Source organism: Limulus polyphemus, unplaced genomic scaffold (assembly GCF_000517525.1).
Source record: "Limulus polyphemus unplaced genomic scaffold, Limulus_polyphemus-2.1.2 Scaffold122, whole genome shotgun sequence".
NCBI lineage: Eukaryota > Metazoa > Arthropoda > Merostomata > Xiphosura > Limulidae > Limulus > Limulus polyphemus.
The window spans coordinates 509468-531238 of NW_013665732.1; the positions used below are offsets into that span (position 1 = coordinate 509468).

The 21771-nt window shown below is 30.7% G+C and overlaps 1 protein-coding gene across 9 annotated transcripts in view; it reads left to right on the top strand.

The window, feature by feature from the left end:
* The window catches only part of LOC106472611 (dmX-like protein 2), a 159902-nt gene that overhangs the window by 27631 nt on the left and 110500 nt on the right, over window positions 1–21771 (top strand). For all 9 annotated transcript variants that reach the window (XM_022402034.1, XM_022402049.1, XM_022402060.1 and 6 more), the window contains exons 7-18: window positions 2514–2620; window positions 3988–4114; window positions 4825–5010; window positions 5400–5578; window positions 8487–8696; window positions 10639–10814; window positions 12298–12410; window positions 13210–13621; window positions 16279–16622; window positions 16839–16983; window positions 19529–19672; window positions 20773–21031. In XM_022402034.1, the coding sequence (XP_022257742.1) occupies window positions 2514–2620; window positions 3988–4114; window positions 4825–5010; window positions 5400–5578; window positions 8487–8696; window positions 10639–10814; window positions 12298–12410; window positions 13210–13621; window positions 16279–16622; window positions 16839–16983; window positions 19529–19672; window positions 20773–21031 (2402 nt within the window). The remainder of the gene's footprint in view (window positions 1–2513; window positions 2621–3987; window positions 4115–4824; window positions 5011–5399; window positions 5579–8486; window positions 8697–10638; window positions 10815–12297; window positions 12411–13209; window positions 13622–16278; window positions 16623–16838; window positions 16984–19528; window positions 19673–20772; window positions 21032–21771) is intronic.

A 21771-nucleotide genomic window follows, 5' to 3' on the forward strand; every position in this document is an offset into this window, starting at 1 on the left:
GGACCATGGGCCTATAATTCCAACCTTGGCTATCTGGTTGAGGCCTATCCAATAGTGATGATAAATCATGTAAAATTCCACCCACAGTACATGAATTAAGTTCCAGGTGAAGAGTGTACCTGTTATGGATGTAGTGTGGTTCCCCCTTTAATTGACACACCCATGATTTATACAGATGTTTTTGTATGGATAAAGCCCTCACCAGCCCCTCCTTATTAATGTGGGATTCCAGCTGTAGAGTGAGGTAAGTATGTTTTGGAAGTTAACGTTTTATTAAATTGAAAGTGTATTTCCAATAACACTTACCTCCTTTCATACTCTCCCACCCTTCTTCCCCATTTGAGCTGGTGTTAGAGACTATGGATTAAGTCAGTCTCAAAAAGTGATAACATTTTCAGAATGAGATGCTTATATACAGTATCAGGATAGAGAGTGCATTGACATAGTTGGAGAGTGTCATGAAACAAATATCGCAAGGGCAGTTAAATGGAGTATAAAACAAGTGAGAAAAAATCAGACCAATGCTTAGATGGGCAAAGGAAGAAACCCTGGCAGTTGAGTAATAGCTGTAGTGTGAGAGGAAGAAAGTATTATTGGAAATACATTTTTGATTTAAGAAAATGTTAACTTTTGGACATCCTGTAGTTATGGAAAGATGAAATTCAGGGATAGTATTTCAGTCATTACAATGTATCTGTGATCTCAAGTTGGATTGCAACTACCTATTCCTACAGTTAAATAAAACAGTTGGTGAAGTGGGAAAAAAAAAAGTGTTGAAATATCATAAAAAGAAAGGGAGAGAAGGTACTTTTAATTGGTGTATTTACAGCACAGCTATGAAGTTCGCATTTACTTTTGGTCTTATGCTTAAGGACTTTGTAATTGATATGCAACTTTTATATTAACCATATCTGGATTAATGAGCACCTAACCATATTTCAACTATTTTTTTGAAAAATATTGTACAACTGATATTTTTGTCATTTTACTTAGTTTAATTCACACACACACACAAACAATTACAAAAATGTTCAAACTTCCATTCTTGCACAAGTCAAAGGAGTATTATTTGTAAATAACGTAGGTTTGAGAACTTTAATAGACTTCAACTACCTGCTGAATGAAAAGTGGATGACATTTTGGCTTTATGCTGAGACCTCAATATAGAAGTTGAAATGTCTTCCCCTTTTAATTCAACAGACAGTTTGAGTCCATTAAAGTTCTCAAACCTACTGTGTCTACTCTGCTTTAATTTCCACTTTAAAAAATGCACTTATCAATATTAGAAAAAAAAAATTCTGGGCATCCCAAAGCATAGGAATTGGATAGGACAGGTTATAAACTATTTTTGTTAATGTAGAGTGAATGAAGAGTGTGTGTGGGAATTAACTAATGATATTGTGGGAAAGCAATTAGATATTGCTCCTGCAAAGAACAATGGAATTTATTGGGAAGTTTATAAGACTTTAGAGTAAACTACAAAGCTAAGAATTTTTAATAATTTCTTTTAAAAATAGTTTTTATGTTAAATTATATTTGTTTGAAAATAGAAATTTTCTAAGACAAGATAAGACATCAGGTTGGATAACTTAGGTTTAGAGGGAATGATAAGTGATAGTTAAATATTCATTGATGACTCAAATTCTGATTTATTTAATATTATTATTAAGTTTATCATATCAGAAGCAACTTAGATAAATAAAGTTATTACTTATTATTGATTGAAAATAAATTACATTTATTAGAATTAAATTGATCTCAACCAAAAATTCTGTTTGTAAAATGTCTGAGATGATGCCATTATGATTGACTGGTTAGGTCGTAGGTCACCGATAAAGAAAAAAAAAAAAATCGTTAGTTTTTGTACAGTTTAAATCCTGATATCCAGAAGTGGTGACTACTGCAAACTGTAAGAATTACGTTAATGATTATCAGTGAAGTTGAAACTTTTAATATATAAAATGGTACTTTCTGATCAACAATAAAAAAAAACATGAAATTCCATATTGAAAGGTAGTATTTTTTGTTTTTTCAAAACAGTCTTTGAAAATTTTGGACATTTCACAATGTAAAAAATTTATAAAAATAAATAAAATTATATTTTTTAAGCAAAAACTAGATACTGTTTAATAAGTTCTATTATTAAGATTCATGCAATTTGATTAAATACCTCCATTGCTTGAAGGAAAAAATTTAGGGATATCAATGACACAGCCCAGGTCCAGAAAGCTTTAACAGAAAGTAGTTATAATCATCTTTCATGTGTAACAGTTAAAATATGTCTCTTCAAATAGACATTTTTTCTCAGCGGACATGCTTCATCTGTGTTCCAATGTTTCATTGAAAACTTTGCATAAAGGCATATTTGTATATTTTATTTTTTATATCATAAGTTTGAAATTTTGATCAATAAAATATTGTAAAAAATGTTCTTATGTATAAGTTTTAACTGTTGCTTCAACTTTTATTCATTATTCTATATTACAATACTTTATTCTCAATTTTTTTCTTAGGACTGCTCATCCAGTCAGTATTTTAAAGTTTTCACCAGATGGAACTTTGTTTGCATCAGCAGGTCATGCAGATAGACTAGTTAAAATATGGTATGAAAACAAAAAAGGTAAGCATGCAGAAATATACATGCAAAATTGCAAAATATAAATTAATTAATTAATAGACAGAAAGAATTTTATACTGCATAACAGTTAGAATGCTGAAACTATTGAATTGTTATTTGAGATGGATATACATTTTGTTAAATCATAAATAATATTCAACATTAAACTGGTATACAATTAAAAACATTTTATTTAGGGCTATCTATGGCCTTCAAAAAGTTGACGACTCTACATGTTTCGACGTTACAACGTCATCCTCAGGATAGGCCTATAGATAGGCCTAAATAAAATGTTTTTAATTGTGTACCAGCTTAACATTGAATATTATTTATGATTTTAACTTTATACACAAGTGCCAAAATACTATAATATATTTTGTTTTCAGTTATTTTATCTTGCATGGGTAAAATTGTTGCTTATTTGTTCTGTAAGGAAAAAAAAGAACTTAGTAACAGGAAAAAATACAGAGTTAATATTTTTTTCCTTCAGATATTTTATCAGTATCCATATTAAAATACAACAAACAACTAAAAAGTAAATATGTGCTCAACCCCAACTGGAAAAATACTCAATGAAAAGAAGAAAAATATATACTGACAGCTTAATGTATTTAATTTTTGATTTAATAACATTTCAAATAATAAATCCTAGTAAAGTTTGAATGTACTAAGCCATGAACATACTTCCAGGTTAATCAAAAGACTTATGATCTCTAAACTTAAATGTGTTGTTTCATATACTTGATAGCTTTTTATAACCTACTAGCTTCAATTAAAGTTCAAATAAAAATGATGTGATTTTGGTTAGATTTTAAGATATCCAATAGAATTATTGGTATGTTGCGGAACTACTTTGTAATTGGAGATTATTAATTCCTCAAAACATGAAACTAAGCTATTTTATCAGGCATTTATATATCAGAATGTTAAAAACATGCATTAATTCACTATTAGCAACTTTCTCATTATAACACTAATGAAAAATGAACAACATGCATGTACTGATTAAATATAGAAATCCTAAAAAAATAATCCCAAAGATGATTGATAGGTTGATAAGAAATGTACTATAGGATTTTTCTTATTCTTTTTCATTATTGTTACAAAAGGTTCAGGTCCAAAACATTGATAAAATCTTAAAATTATTAACTGTTTGATAGTTTTTTAATTTATATTGATTTTCATTAATCATCTGTTTGTTTAACTTCCCTGATTTGAAAGGCTTTACCTATTACAATTAAAATGCTAAAAATCTGGTAGGCCAGATTAAATTCTGACAAGGATTTTGTGCTTATTGAATGATTACTGCTACTTTGCAAGAAATATTTTGTTTCATAAAATTGAAAAACTACTTTTGTTTTTCTCTACAGTGAATTTTACATCCCATATTGGTCATTCACTATCTGGAAGTGAAATTAACTACACATTTATTTACATTGCTCATCCCAGAGCTGTGACAGGTTTTTCATGGAGGAAGACTAGCAAATATATGCCACGGTGTGTGTCCGTTGTGTTTGAATCGGTAGTGGTTAATTTACAACCATTTGATTTGGTGGTACAGACCAAAATGATAATTTTGCATGTTAATATATTTGTTGTATCACTTACAATATGCATCCACAAAGTATATTTATAAAATGAAGTGAATTAAAATGGCTTGGTATTCAAAAGATTAAACAGCATTATAATGTCTCACACACAGAATGAAATATTTTCTTACATTAAAAAGAAAGAAAAACTACTTTATTAAAATCTCTCCAGTAATTGAAAAGAAAAACTTGCAACCCTATGGTAAGTTTAAAATATTCAAAGGCAACTGACTATATATGTGGTATGTTTAAGCCTGGTTAGCATTTGCACCCATTGGAAATGTTTCAAAAGGGAAGGAAAGTTAATTCAGAAATATTATTTGCTAAAAATTAGACCAATCTATCAAGTCTGGTAAAAATCAAAAGAAAGAAGTATTATTTTAATCATAATTACTTAAAAAGTAAAGTTTGAGGCAATTTTTTCATGTAAATAGATTTTCAAAAGCAAGTTGGAATTTAAGAACAAAGTACTGAACACAAAAATGTGGATGAAAAGATGAATAAACTTAGTGAGTGTGAAATAATGGACTCTTATTTATTTCTTTATTTACCAACACTGTAAATAAATCTATTACATTTTTACAAGTTAATCTGTAATCATATACTTGACATTTTTAGGGCTTCTGTTGCCAATATGTTGGTTACTTCATGTCGAGACAACATTTGTCGACTTTGGGTGCAGACTCTGCTTCCTGACGATGGATTGATCAATCTGCAGCAAATTGAGACCCTAGCAAGCCAAACTCCTCGACTTCATACTCAAAGGCACAGACAGCGTATCATGCAGCGTTTAAAGCATATGAAGTATGTGAGCAAAACAGGTTTACTAAAATTATAAAAAAAGGAACTAAGGTTACAAAACTAGATTTGAATTTTAAAAAATATCAGTAACACCTAGACTTATGTTAATAAACAAAATTGTTTTGTTAGTTTATAATAACATATTTGAAATTAGTTACAAAATTATTTCATTTAAATAATAGTTTTTAACTTAATCTGAAGTAAGCTGCTCTTTGTTGTATTGTTGTGAAGTGTATTCTATGAGGAAGGAGTTATATTACTATATATAACAAAATGTGTAGTTTAAACTTAATTAATCTTAATTGCATTTTATAGATATATCTAGAAAAAAGTGGTAAAATGCTTCTATTCTATCTATTAAGTTTTTACTGAGTTATATCTATTCTGTGCAGGTCTTTCAACCAGTATAAAAGACGACAAGCTTCACAGTTGACGGAAGATCCTCATGAAACCATTCCAACCTTACCCAGTACCTACAGTGTGCATGACTTCCACAGTTTTGGTTTTCATGGGTCTGGGATAGCTCCTGGTCTTCATTTTCATCTTGCTGCTAGTATTAATGCAGAAACTGGTAAAGAATGTGCATCAAAATTGAAATAGTACTGCACTTTTAACAAATAATTTCTACATTTTCATTATTAAAGTTTTAAAATTTTTCAAACAGTTACTTACATCTAAAATATTGAAAGTTTTTTCTTGTTGAAATTGAACTTACACTATCCATAAAACATGAGACAAAATTTCTAAATGTTCTCCTACTCGTAATTATCCACTCTCCTGCCTTCCATGTAACTTATTGTGCAAGTATCAGGGGATTTTACATATGTTGTGATTTCCCACTATAATTTAGTTGTTATTGAAAGTTGCAGTCGTGATGAAAATTCGGTTGTGAGAAGCGGGAGGGAAGGTATTTCAGAGTTAAGTACCTGTTTGAAGTTCATTTTAATTTCAAAAATATGAAATATAAATCAGGTAGATTTACCATCTGAAATAATGAAAGCCAGAATACCCACATTATAAAGGAAATGAAAACCAAAGGACATGGGGAAAAAACAAACTACAAGCTACAGGCAAGGAAGATAATCAAGACTACAAGAAATATGAAGCCAAGCAGATATGGAGTAAAATCCTGGATCAGAAAATGTCACAGAACTGAATTTCAGAGAGAATGAGTAAAGAAAACCAGCCTTATAAAAAGACTGGACCTAAAGAACATTTAGAAAGAAGGCATTCTTCTCAGCAGGGTACCCCATGACACCCTTTAATTAGCCAAAGGGGTTTGGGTTTGTGAGTGGTAATGGTGTATTGAACAGGTAGGAGGAACACTGTGTCTTGTTTCTGCAGTGGAAAATTCTTGGGCTCTCAGCTCAGACATGTGATATGCTTTAGAAGCACAGTAGCCCATCTTCACCCATATCAAAAATAACACTGATTCGCACAACTGGCCAAATTAGTGGATGCTCAGGAAAACCAATGAAAGACCCAAGCAGTCTCCAAGGATGGATTCAACAATGTGAGGGCAGTGCAATAAGAACATCAAGAGTTATGAAATAAGAATAAAAACACAGATGATTCATATCCTGGCTGGAGCTGAGACATCTAGTGATAATCGCAAGGATGAGCATGTAGAGTTGGGAAATTTACCCACCGAGACATCATCAGCCACCAGATGATAGTTTCTGTCCATTTCCAAAGGACAAAACCCTTTCATGAAACTGCAGCATAGAGGGTAGAATTTTGGTGATATAGAAATACTTGGATTGCCTAAAGCAAGTGCAGAGGTTAGATAATATGCAAGAGTCATGACTGGATGAATTAATGTATATACAGCTATTTTATACATAAGAAGAGACTATATTTGATTATGATGTCTTTCTTGTTTCGTGTTATTGGTTTTGAAGTTAAAATTATTTCACAGTCTTGTACACTCTGTAAACTGTTTACAATGGGTGCTGAATATACAAAAACTCACAAGAGAAGGATACCACTGATAATGGAGAATAACCACAGGTGGTGAATGCAATCCTGACACTGAAGATACAGTGATGTGGTAAAGATAAAATATAGTATATAGATTTGTCTCTATACCTATCTTTAAAATGCTCACTAAAAGGCACAGAGATCAGCATGCTGAAAATATAGTTAAATGGGAATGTGGTAAGATGTAACCTGAAATCCATGCTTTAGGTGGTTGAGAACATCATGATAGACAAAATATATCAGCTGCACAAACCACTTTGTTAATGTGGATGGAGCAAGATTCATGGAATGAGAATTGTCCTAAGGTATAAATAACCATTGTTGGTTCCCTTGAAAAGATTATGTTCTTGTGAAAATTGGAACAAACAGTACTGACCACAGAGGGAAATATTCATCTGAAAGAGAATTGGAACCAATTAAAGTAGGTAACACAATATAAGAAAAAAATAGTGCTAATCATCTCTTGCATCCCATGTCTCTAGTGGATATAAATACAGAAACATTCTGGAAAAGAGAATGAGAAATAAAAATGTCTGAATGTCTCCTCCCTAAAGCAAATAAAATATGTCTTCAGGAAAAAATGATAGAGTGAACAAGTTGTGAAGGGATCAAAAGAAACTTGAGACCAAGTTGCAACTTCATTCCAGATTTAAAACCACTGAGGACAATGTCTGGGTACTCATGGGAGATGTAATTATAAACCTCAGAAAAGAAGCTGAAAAACAAAATGGGGACAAAAGAAGCACATGACTTCTGTGGTAACTGTGAGTGGTTCAGAGTGTAGCTCTAGCCTGCAGTAGAAGCAGACAAGGCCAGCATGTGACAGTAAGAAGAACTGGATTGTTTAATAATGCTTGGAGACTGCTTGAATGGGTAATGAAGAAAAACTTTTATATAAGTTTAACATAACAGTAAATGTACAACGTTTTGACAAGGTTTTGTCGTCATTGCACCCTTATTGGTGGAGGATTGGCGCATGATGATTTACATGTGAGGTACATTTGAATTGATTGATTATAAGGTATGTGGGAGCTCAAGGCTTGTTGCATGCAAAAAAATTTGTTGCATATAGGTGGTAGCACTAAACAAGAATAGCTATTTATATGAGATTGGGTAAGTACCTATCGGAAATATATTTTCAGTGTAAGAAAATTATAACTTTTGTGTTTATATTAAAATAAACAAGTAATAATTTCAGTAACCTTTATTCATGAAAAAATAGTTGTAATAAGATTAATTATATTTCAAAATTGAATTAGTTTTTTTAGTTTACAGGTATTATGAAACTGCAAGTTAGATACAAGGGACATTTTATTATGTATGTTTTCCTCTAAATATTAAAAAATCTTAATTCTATCTCTGTGAATGGCTATTTTCCTGATAAAGCATTGCCATAAAGCAAACTTTTGACTTTTAAGTCACTGATATGATTGTTATGTATTGTAAAACTTCATATTTATTGGTTATTTTCAGGTATAAAATTTCTGATTTATTTTTAGATATTCCACTTGTGCCTAGTATGAGTGGAGGAAGTGGCTTACGAGAACCAAATTTTGTTCTCCACTGGATAAACAACAAAGAGTTGACTTTCACTCAAGCGGCTGAACATCTGCTACAGGAAGTCAGCCAGAAAGTTTTGCAGACAGAAGGACATGAGAGTGACAGTGAACAGGGGAACAGTGATGATCAGGATGTTCAAGCAGAGACAGGTATAATTTCTATAGATATTTTGTTAAACATTATAGGTCTAGTTACATGTTTATTGATTATGCAAAGTAAATTGAAAAGTGTACCCCCTTGTGGTAGCTTTTTGAGGCTCAATTATCTACTTGTTTACTTTATTTCTTATGCTTGTTGCTGTGGTAGATACTTTTAGGTTTATCTGTTAGTCCACTTGTTTATTTTGGTGTTCAAAGCCAAAATTAGTTCAAAAAATTTCTTATGGGTTTCTTTTGGGATGATACAGAAATTTATATTATCATTGCCAAATTTAAAGAAGGAAAAGTTGAAAACAATTATCATTAAATTTTTTTAAATTCTGAAATATTACATAATCACTGTTTATTTCTTAACTGTGGGTAAATGCCATTAAGAATAAGTTAATTCCAGTTTTTAGTGCTTATTTTTGGCATATGTTTGTGCTCAAACACCTTGGTACACCTCATTTTGTTAAGGGCTTATGTTTTTGATTCTTTTAAGTTCATTATTTTTGCACAGGAATAATTATTTTCGACCTCGTATGTTACATTACTATACAGTTAATATGTTGAAAAAAACTTGTTCGACATTAAGTGTCACTTACAGAATACTTGGAAAATGATTTATTCATTGTCTTGAAAGAGTGCTAAGCTAGTCATTGAAAAACGTGTATTTTCCTAAATTGTTTGTTGCTGTATATGTAATTCACATCACTGAAGCAAAGTTTCAGATGGTAATGGTTAACTATCGTTGTGCTGAAAGAATAGATAAGTGCAAGTCACTCTAATGCATAGTGTTCAAAAGAAACTATACTCTGTGTATAAGATTATATGTTTTTATGAATATATGACTTCATTTTTTCAGAACCTTAAAAATATAGTTGTAAAACTTTAAATTGTATTACATCCCAAGAAGAAACTGTGATAAGTAATATTTAATATTATTAGAGCATAAAGTTGGGTAGGTGGATTAACAATATCATTAGATCATAAAGTTAGGTAACTGGATTAACAATATCATTAGATCATAAAGTTAGGTAACTGGATTAACAATATCATTAGATCATAAAGTTAGGTAACTGGATTAACAATATCATTAGAACATAAACTTGGGTAACTGGGTTAACAATATCATCAGAACATAAAGTTAAGTAACTGGATTAACAATATCATTAGAACATAAAGTAGAGGTAAATGGATTAACAATATTATTAGATCATAAAGTTAGGTAACTGGATTAACAACAGCTCTGCAACTCTCAAGAATAAATACAGAAATAAAAAAATACTTGATTGGGCAAGCTAGGAGTTGCTAAGCTTATAAACTGTGTTGAGGAGGTTCAAATTTTAAAGGTTATATTCACATTTATGTAGGTGTACCAAGAATGCAAATTCCCATTCAACTTGATATATGAGCATTGGGTTTTAGAGTTCAGTAAATTACTGGAACTGAACCACACACATATAGTTAGTGCTACTTGTGTATCTGAAAAAAACCTATGCAGTAATTGGTTAGTTCATTGAGTGCATGTTATAAGTTTATAAGTATGAACCACAGTTTGGGAAAAAAGTGAGTAAACATTTGATTCATTTAGAACATAATTTCATTTATAATGTCTTATTCTGAAAGAAACAATAATTAGATTTTCTTTACTACAACTGTATAATACCAGCTACACTAACTATAAAGTAACTTGTGTCCACCCTGTATAATCAGAACTGATGTAATATTAAGTTTAAAAGTTATATTATGGATAATTATTTAGGAGTTAAATGAACATGATTTCTCTTTCCATAGTTTTATAAAACTAAGAAGTATTAGAGTTTCCAGGTGTAATTAGAAAGAGTGCTTGTTTAGTTTTCCCTTGAGGTTGTGTACACCTTGATCTATTAAACTTCAGACTTTTAAGATGCTAAGTAGTAGGTAACCTTTTTCCTAATTTTTCATCATTTAGGTGTTAAGAAGACTTCAGTTAAGACAACCAAAGCAAAAAAATCTAAGCTGTATGGAAAACAACAGAAGTCTTTTTCTTATGAGGATTTGAATGAAGATGCAACTAGTAAACACAGTTTCTCGACTGTGTCTTCATCAGCATCCCTAGCTACAGAATTATCAAATACATCATTACAGGTGAAATCCAAACATCATATGTTGAATTTTATTTGCTCAAGGTGATACATATCTAATAGAATGATACTTATTTAACTGGTAGCTATTAAGAAAAGGTAGGGCAGTAGAAATCTTTATTATTTTTTTAAGCACTGCTATAAAAAAGGAAAAAATGTGCTTTGCCTTGCTCATTGTTTTGAACCCAAAATTGTGAACATGCATCTTTTCTGGAATTTTGAAGTGGTTAGAAGTTTGTTGGTTTATTTGCATGGGAAGAATAAGACACAAACAAAGTTTATTTGAAGATTTTTGAACATTTCTGAAGCAAAATAGTTTTTTTAAAAAAGCCTCATTTAAGAATCAAATTTATCCATGAACCATTTAAATAAACTACATTCAAGCTCTTTAGTTTTGGAAAACTCTTGTGAATTTTATTTTATTTACAATAAGAGAGATAGTTGTTAATCATGCTTGTTATCTAATTCTATAATTGATATGTAAAATACCTGATCAACTTATAAAATCTTATGATATTTTTGTTTTTGAAAGAGTAAATATATCCTTGTATTTGAATATGAACTTGTCACATGATTGGTTGTACATTTTTGTGCCTCTCCAGCTAATGAATTTAGGTATTGCAAATAGTTTTATTAAATTAATATGTGCTTCTCTTATATTTTGTTTTTATAGTGACCTTTTCACATAAATAAATTTATTGAATCACATTTTCTTTAATCTCTTTTTTTGTCCTGAAAGTATTCTTAAAATTTTTATTTTAACAAGTGGCAGTTGTTATTGCATACTAGTTACATGAATATAATTAGAAAATATTCATGTGTATTTGTCAAAAAACTTGACTACTATGATTGTTAAATATGGTAATTAAAAATTGAAGGCTCATTGAAATATTATACCAAAACCAGATTTCAGGAGTGAAATAAGCTTCCTAAATGCTGCATTAACATATTTAGCTTTTTATGTATCTCGGTAGGTTTGGACAGTGTTTTGTTAATGGTTCCCATACAGATACTTGCTATATTTATGTGGCTGGAAAAGAAATTAGTCCATATATTATCATAAAATCATACAATATTTTTTACATTTCAAAACAACTACTTCAGAGACAAATTTAAAAGGCCTTACTACTGTAGAAATATGTATTTGTATATAATGACATTCAACCATTCATTAACATGAGCAAAAAGTTAAAAAAAGATAATGTTTCATAAACTATAAGTTCTACATTTCTCATTGACATGCAGAGTCAGAATATTTATGTTGATGAATTCAAAAGGAGCCTTAGTATAAGTACCGTGATATTTATATGAAGCTTTATTAAAACATTACTTTCTAGATTTTGTTAAGATTAGTATGTTTTTGATAGAGATGTTTTCTGTAAATGTTTTGAAAATTTGCTGTAAAACTTGCAATTCTTAAAAAAATAAAAATTGTAAAAGATCTTATTTTACACAGTGATAAAATTGGTTTTTCTCTCTTTGCACAGAGTCCTCTGGGTGATGCACTGGACAGAAAAATTGAGTCATTGCTAAGAGAGTGGCATCAAGGACCCGACCTGTTATTCAGCATCCATCCTGTAGATGGAAGTTTACTTGTTTGGTAAGTCAGCTTATGGTTTTAAACCCTTAAGGGATACCAGTTCAATTATTTTGATTTTCTTATTATGCCACCTGTAGATGGTAGAAGAATGTTATAGTTTGGTAATAAGAAAATTCACCATCAAGGTAAATCCTTCAGCTCTTTTAGATTGTTCTTTCAACATTGCACTTAGAGAATGATTCATTTACAATGATAGCATCCACAATGAAAATGACTGTTTTTACATTATAGTACAAAGTTACTTTCTTGAATACCTGTATATTTTTCTTTGACCACTTTTACTAACATACAGTACAGTAAAAAAACTTAACTTTAGGTTCAGAAACTCAGGTTCCATTGTGGCAAAGTTTATAGTATTCCTCCTCTTTTTGTTTTGCAAAATATTACAATTTAAGTTAATGCACTCTTTATAATGTTGAATTTTGATAGAATGTAATCTACAAATATTTACAAGGGAATTATAGCCAAATTTTTGTTCCTTGTTTATTTCTTTATATTTACATTATACCACAATGTTTTTCAACTGTGGAGAGAAAGTGATTGTGTTTTATTCTTACAGGCTAGATGATTACCTAGATAAACTTTAATCCTGCATAATATATTGTTGTATTTTATTCCTTTTTGGCTAGATTGTTGCCTAGATAAGCTTTAGTCCTGGACCATTTTGTCAGGCCATTATATATATATATATATATATAATTGTATTTTACTCTTTCAGGCTAGCTGTTTACCTAGATAAACCATAATCCTGGATCATTTTGTAAAGCCCAGTGGAAAGTATTAAATTTTATTCTTGCAGGTTAGTTGATTGGCTGGATGAATATGATCCGGGGTCATTTCGTCAGGCTCAAGTTAGTTTTTCTTCTCGTATTCCAAATGCAATATCCTTGAGTGATGCAGCTACAATGTCTCACCACCTCTCCCTTTACTTTCCACGTGCTGGTCTGGATCTTCGTGTGGCTATGCAAGGCTTTCATAGTAAAGAAACCAAAGATTATACTAGTCAAGATTCACCATCCAAAATAAATGAAGACAAAACAGCATCATCACCAACCAAATTACCCGTGGATGGCGGATTGGATCATAAGAAAAGGGAACCAAAATCAGCATTTCACTTAACAACACCTGTTGTTTGTATGTTGTCCAAACACAACAATGGCAGTCTCAACCTGTGGCACCTTGTTTTTGGAGAGAACACTGCATTTACTCAGGTGGGTTTTATCTTCTTCTTTCCTGCTTTATATGTCAGTAGATTTCAAGTGAAAATTAATCTTCTATTTCAAATAATTAAAGTTATGTAAAAATGCAGATTTTTATAGGTCATATGGCAGTTTATGGGAAAATACACATTTAAAGCAATGACTCATTCTCTACATTTGAAGGTCATGAAACTTTCAGATTTCTTAACTCTTTCAACATGGGCTCTGTCCCTGGAACCAACCTCGTAATCATTTTGTGCTTGTTATAGTTTTCATGCTATAACTTTTAGATTAGTATGCGAATTTTAATGAAATTTGGCAGTTTATCAGTAAACATTACAATGCTTTCATAAGCAAAATATAATTTTTTTTTATTAAGTTTTAAGGTTTGTAAAGCAATGTTTTTCTCATGCCTTTTTTTTTCTTTTTGCATGTTGAAAATAGTTTTATGTATCAGAAAATTTTCAGATTTCACATGTGAAATCTTTATAATGTCCAGATAGTTATCAAACATTTCTTACGAAAAATCTTTATATTTTTATCTTTTATTTTCAGTAATGAATCTCTGTATGGGTTTGGTTGATTTGACCAATCTCATAATCACATTACAAAAATTAGGAAATAAATATAGATTATGCCTTTTTCATTCTAGAATGAACACAAATTATAACATAAAAGCATAAATGTTTAGACTAAATAGCATTAATCTCATAACTTATATATTTATTGTTTTTATTATATTGACCTTTCAGCCATGCCTGGCTAACAGTACAAAAATTACAATGATGCAGCATACATGCACTCATGTTACCGTATCCAATAACATAAAACTGACCTTTGGTCTGTGCAAAGTAACTTGTCTTGGCAGTGTTTTAGTAGAGTAGTATTTTGTAAAATACAGTCACATTTCAATTATTATACATTATATATGTATATAGATTATTGCTATTTTAAAATATGTTCTTAAACTTATTTTTTTTTAAACATAGAACAGTAAATAAAGAAGTAAAGTAAACAATTATCTTTTCTAGTTACAACCTTTGTACTTGGTTGCTGCTTGGTGTAGGTTGCTAAGCTTGCTTTAAAAATTTTGCACGTGGAGGATATGAAATGAAATAATTTTTTTTAGGTTTTGTATATACATTTGAATAACTAAAAAATCATAAATTACTACATCAATACCATAGAATTCCACTATAATTTATCAAGCTTGGTAACTAAGATGTATTTTAGTCTTAAAAAATAAGACATTTCGAGCAGATTAAAGACACACCCTACCTTCTTGAAATATTGGTTAAAAGGAAAGAAATGGCATCCAAGGCCGTGAAAATTGCTGAGAAAGCCACTAAGAGGATATTCTGAGCTTCCGATTGGTTATTCATGTCATATATAGAAGTAAGTGTATATAAGGGAGCATTTCCAAAAATTGAAAGACGTGGACAGGGTGCCACTGTGTTTGATTTATTACATGAGCAATACCTTAGCAAATTGAAAAGATAAGAGGCTCTTATTTTACATTCTAACTTGTTAATATTGGTAATTTGAGTTTCTAATTTGATCAAAACTATAGACTTAGTATTTTGACTTCACAAGCATCTAATTTGAACCAGTGCTGCATTCAACATACCATGTGACACACAAAAATCAATGTTTATCTGTGTTTTTAATATTTGCTTTTAAATTAAGAAACTCGGCAATCTATAGTACTAAAATTTGAATTATAATCTACAGTTTGATACCAAACATAATGACATAAATTCATGAAATAGTAGTTCAATACAATTTTGAATGCAAGTCAACAAATGAGATGAAATGGCCTTTCACCCATGACCCATCTTAAAAGGTTTAAACCATCTCCTTATATATGTGGTTGCATATATTTTATAAGTGTGCTTTTTATTTATGGTTTGCAGATTTTCTGAGTGTGAGATTAGCCATACAACAACTATATTAAATCTACTCCTAAATACCCAGCATTTTTTTTTTGTGGCCCTGACCATGAATCAGAGGATTCATAGTTCACAGTCTGTTGCTGCACAAACTCACTTTACATGGTTAACTCCCACTGTTCTTACCTTCAAGCATGAACAAATTTAGAATGTTATTATGCAAAGTTTGATATGCATCACAATTCACTTCAGAAGATTTAAGTGAAGAAGTGTATACCATGACAGCAAAATTCACTCCAAATTCCAGCTTCTTAGAATTTGGAGTGAATTTTGCTGTCATGTCAGTTTTTACAAATGCATTATTACAAAACAAAACTTACCTTTTAAGTTTTTGTGTTCTATAATAATTTGCCAAATCTGTTGAATATGATAATAGCACTTTAGAGAGTACTAGTGGTATTTATTCATCTTATTTATCACTCTGATTATGTTTTTGAGCAGTAGAATGTTAAACTACTCACTGTCTGAGTAACAAGGCAACTTAAAATATGTTAAATTATTACTATTAGATATTTCATAAATAGAGAAATATTTGTGACCTGCCATTTCAGACTAATTTGCACCAGCTTTTAGAGTTGTATTTCAATGATTCTATTGATAAAAGAAAAAAAAATAAAAATATATATATATAGCTTTTATGGTTTTTCAAACAGTTTATACAAAATATATGTTGATGGTAAATGAAAATTATATCATTGTTTTTCTTTCTAATGTTACTAGGTTTTGAGTATAGGACATGCTGCACGAGTATGTGGTCATCGTTTTCGCATCAACGACATTACCTGCCATCCAGTCCTGCCATTGCTTTTGACAACCTCTCACCACAACCTTCCAGGTAGGAGTGGATCGGGAAATAACTCTGCCCCTGTGACTCCCAGCTCACCAAGTTGTTGTCCTCCTAATGGTCTACCACACATTGGTTTTTGTAGTGAACTGATTCTTTGGAAAGTGGACCCTGTTGGACCTCTTTCTAAATCAGGAGGGGTAACAGAGCTAGCAAGAATAAATTCTCTTGAAACTGCTGCTTTTGCTAATGTAGCATGGGTCCCAACATTACTTCCTAGGTTAGTGCCTCTAACTTTCATGAAAAAATCAATTGACCTTATTAATTGTTATTGTCAAAAGAAGTCTTTTTTGTTGTTTTAGAATAAAATTAGTTTAACTGTAATATTGAACTAGAAATATTTTTCTTACAAATGTTTTTAATAAATTTAAATTGATGCTTCAATATGTAATCAAGATATGCACATGTGATTACATTATTCAGTTAAACTTTTTAGCACAACTTTGGGAAACATATCAAACTCTCCAAGTGCATGTTTTGTGGCTTCTGACGGTCAACAACTAAGGATCTATCAAGCTGTTATTGATGCCAGGACATTACTAGCTGAAGTTTCATCTGCTAAAAGGAAATACAGGAACTCGGTAATTTACATTTAGTTGTCCTCTAAATCTTGAATTAATGAAATTAAAATGTTGAGAAAGTATTCTTAATATCACAGAGACCTGCTTCTGAAAAATTAATGTGTTGTTTTTCACTGAATTGATTTGAAACATATAAAGCTATTAAATAAAACATGAGCTTTAGTTTATCCAAAGATCTTCATATTATATAAATGAAAAATATTTTTTATAAAAAAGTGCTTTATTTCTTGAAGTTAAATTTTTTCTTAAAATAATAAAAAAAGTACAGTAGTCCCTCTTAGATATGGCAGACCTATCTGCCATGAAAAAATAGTTGCATATGATAGGAATTCATTATTCAAAGGTTCAATAACCAGATAATGAACAACCGAGTACATGCTGTGCCAGGTTTCTATTCCAAGGGGTTGAACATAATGGTTTGTATTCAGTATAGGTAGTCAGATAATGTAGCAAGTTGGAACTCTGTATAATAATAGTTATGATGGATAACAGTTCAATAAAGATAACTTAAAATTCTTTTGTTTGTTTTTTATGTAAAATAATTTAGTCATCGATCACATTTATTTCATAAATGTCCACATATCACATTTTTATTACATACATATAAAATATTACAAACTGACAGAAAATTTAGTTCATAAAAAATCATTCACCTTTGTTTATTTTGCACATTTAACGGAGTTACTTTGAATGTTCACGAGTCTGGCAGTTATTATATCAAGAATCATTTTGTTGTTAGTTTACAGTGCACAATTTTAGTATCAGTTAATAAAATAGCGTACAATAAATGTCTAGAATTCTTCATCAGAGAAACCGGTAGAAAATTGGAAACCAGATTCATAATAAAATAAAATCCCATACTTCTATTTACCACCATTGCAACTCAAAAAATCCACAGTATATCTATACAAAATGCTGTAATTTTAAACAAAGAACCAAACATCGAAAGCTATGTATCTTAATTGAACAAAACAGCCCCACCCTAAATCAAAATTTCACCTTGAAATTTGGACCCTTTGATACCAGCTCTGAAAAGGAACTATTCCACAAATGTAAAAGAATCAGTAAAGAAGAAAGAATAAATATCTGAAGTAAATTATTGATAGACTAGTCAATACCTAATAAGGTAATCCTCTCTGAATATAAGTACTACAAAAAATGTAATATATTGCCTTAAAACAATTTCAAGTTGACTAAAAATTCTATAATTTCCATGTTTCATTTACTTTGTTACTTTCGTCACAGATATGGTCTATATCAACGTCCGTGTCATGATTCTATATCAATACTTTGAGCCATTGCATTTTTCACAGCAACTTCCTGTTCTCAGCTTGAGACATTCGCAGCTTTCCCAGATGCCTTGAGGCATTTTATTAGCCATGCTTACTGCACAGACTAGTTGAGTTTGTCACTCAACAAACCGCAAGTTAATAATCTTCATATCCCACTGCTAAATTCTAATCAAGTCACTTAATATCTAGGCCACTAGCTCAAAATCTACAACATTCACTAAAAAAATAAACCTTAATTCCACAAGTGGGGCATTGACAAACAACAGTTTCTGACCACCCCTGGTTACCCTTCAGGACCTGAAAGTTTTAAAACCAAGATACCTAAGTGTATGTACCAAGGAGTTTGACTTGAACACCCAGGGTACCAAGGTATATATATACTAAGCTGTGAAGCAATCTCTGGTCATGTGACCTATTTGTTCAATACTGTATATGCTGTATTCCTGTGTCTCTGTAAATTACCTTACTGATAAGAAGAAAAGTCAGTACAGAGAGGTCGTTATTTGACCTTTCACCTAAAAATTATGGTCGTATGTTGCACATGTCAGGAAGTTGTTCATAGGAAGTTAGATCAATGTAAAAATCATTCCATGCACAGAAAAAAAGTCTTATTTAAAAGGAAGTCATTATTGGGAGGGGTTGTGTCCACCAGGGACTACTGTAGTTTAATAAATTTTCTGTAGCTACTTCCCCAAACAACAGGATTAATATGACTGATCTGAGTGACATAACCCAAATGTTTTTACCAAATGTTTCTGTAATTATTCCCCCACCTAAAATTGTAATGGTATGACTAATCTCAATAACATTACATAAATAATTTTACCATCCTTATGGTCTTCTCAGCTTAACTTAAACTTCAAAATAGCATCATTTTTTTTTAGTTTTTATTTCTAAACAATTAGTAGCAGGTTTTTATCTTAACTTATATTTATTCATAGAACTTGGACTTCTGTTGTCAGTAAGCTTTTGTAACTTAAAGAGTTGAATATTACACTGCTAATTATTTTACTTACTATGAAGTTTAAATAATTAAACTGAAAATCATACTAGAGGAAATAGAAGAATCAGTATATGAATGTGAGAATAATTAAAATTTAATTTATAACTTGTAATTGATTATGATGACAGGGATGACTTTTATATTAGTTATGTTTAGAAAAGTTGGAGACAAGAACAATATTGTGGTAGGTAAGAGAATACAAGCATGTACCTGTAACAGGGATTATAAATTAATTGTATTTGCATTTCAGGATCTCAGTTTGTCCAGTAGCACCTCTTCGGGCCTGGGGTACAGACAGCTTAGCCTGCAGGAAACTTTCAAAATCATCAGCTTACAGTCAACTTCCCGACCAGGATGTATCATTGAGTTAGATTCTATAGCCAATGCCACTCATGTAGGTTTTGTAATGTGATAACAGGCTTAGCAATGTTTTATATTTCACCTGTTTCTCAGGAGAATATTATTTTTATGTTTTAAATTTTTTTACACTTTCTATAATAAAGCTCATATTTTATGCAGAGCTTTGAAGTCTGTTCTCATTAATTAATGTTCAAATAGAACAATGAAAGCCCTAATTAGCTTGTGGAACTAAATATATATATATGCTTAAGTATAATTAAGTATAAAACAAAATATTAATAAAAAAAATGACATTAATTGAAATGTTTATTCTTTCAATGAAAATACAATTTACAGTGAGTGTAAGTAAATGGAAAACAAAAATTTTAAAATCACACACATAGGAGTTCTATTTGTATCCAAAGCAACTGTTTTGAAAGAGTTTGTATGATTTATTTGCCTATCAATGAGTGATTGGAAAATGTGAGTTTTCTTCACTTTTTTTTTGCTCTGAAGTCCTTTGTTGAATACACAAATCAAGATGAAGGCTTGATTAGTATGAATGCAGCAATGTGGTAACATTTAATTTTACTCCTTTTTTGCTATTTACTTACATTGTGGGTGAAATATGCTTATAAAATAACTTTGTTTTGTAGGGTCCTGTTTAAAATTGAATACAATAACATTCATATGACTTCCACTCGTGTAGTAGACTTATATGCTCTTGTATAAAAACAAATATCACATTAGTGACAGAGTAAGTAGGAAGGATTTTCAAGGTTTCTGAAGCCCATTTAAGAGTTACAGATTATAATTTGCATATGTTTGTTATCATTATTGAATTGTGCCTCTTTTCATAACCATACATTAACCCCTTCTGCTTAAGCCATTTCTCATGAGATATATAAAGGAATTCTTCTTCATTAAATAAAAATCAACATAGTTCCATTTCTTAAATCGCTGGTAATAATCCTGTTTTCAAATATATCAGTGTTTTGAAATATTAAAAAAAAAAAGCAATATGTAAGATTACAAAATGAATGTTTGTTGATTAAAAAATATCTTCTCCACGTATTTTCTGAGATGTTAACATATGGTATGTGTCTAAAGCTTACTGACTTTTTCTCAGTTATTTTTAAATTATTTTTATAACAGGATTGGAAGAATACACAGCTACTACATGTATTCCAGGAACAATTAATTATAGGAGATAATATTATGTCCAAATACAGCAGTGGAATGGAAGGGAAAGGAATGGGTCTAGTTGAGCCTAATCTTCAGGCAGTTATTGATTTACAACATAGCTCAGTGTTTGAAGAACCATTTTATTTGGTTGTCTTAGAGAAAAATGATGAAGGTTTATCAGTTCTTCACATGTGGAGGCTAATAATTGCATCTCAATCTGTTGAAGATGGTGAGTCCCTTTTCTGAGTCATACAGGTTTTCCCGGTGCATACTTAAGACATCAGAAGTTTCTTGTTATTTACTGGTACATTTTTTAGTAAATCTGGTGTAGTCAGGGTTTTGCAAATATAAACATTAACTGTATTTTTCATACAACCCCACAATCAGTTGCAACTCATTTAGTATGTTACTGTGAAATGATGTTAGACATTGTTTTGTTTTTTACTAAGATCTTACCAGTCTAAGAGTTTTAAGTTTTTTTCTTTTAAAGTAAACTATAGTTGATTGTAGACTGCTTGAACCATACATTATTCATATATAAATAAATTTATATCCTTAGCACTTACAATTATTTAATATTGGGATTATGAAGGAAGAGTTTATTAAATCCTGTTATCTTATTGAAAAGTATTGATAGCATGGAGGAAATACTTTGATTAGGTAATTCTGATGCAATTCATGATTTTATTAGGTTGTCAAGAAATTAATGTCCCATTTTGGAACACTTTCATTAACCCCTTCCCCCCAAAAATGTACATCACGTATAATAGTTAAACGAACCACCTAAATGTCATGTTAGTGTAGCCTATATAATGTGTAAAGTTTAGTATACTCTAATCCCTTATAGTGATGGAACATGATGAGACGCATACATGTGGCACGTAATGCTGTAAAAAGGAACACAATGCCTGGGTAGCCACAGAGAATATCAGAGAAGTTTATGGAAATGTTTTGAACGTTTGTAAGTGT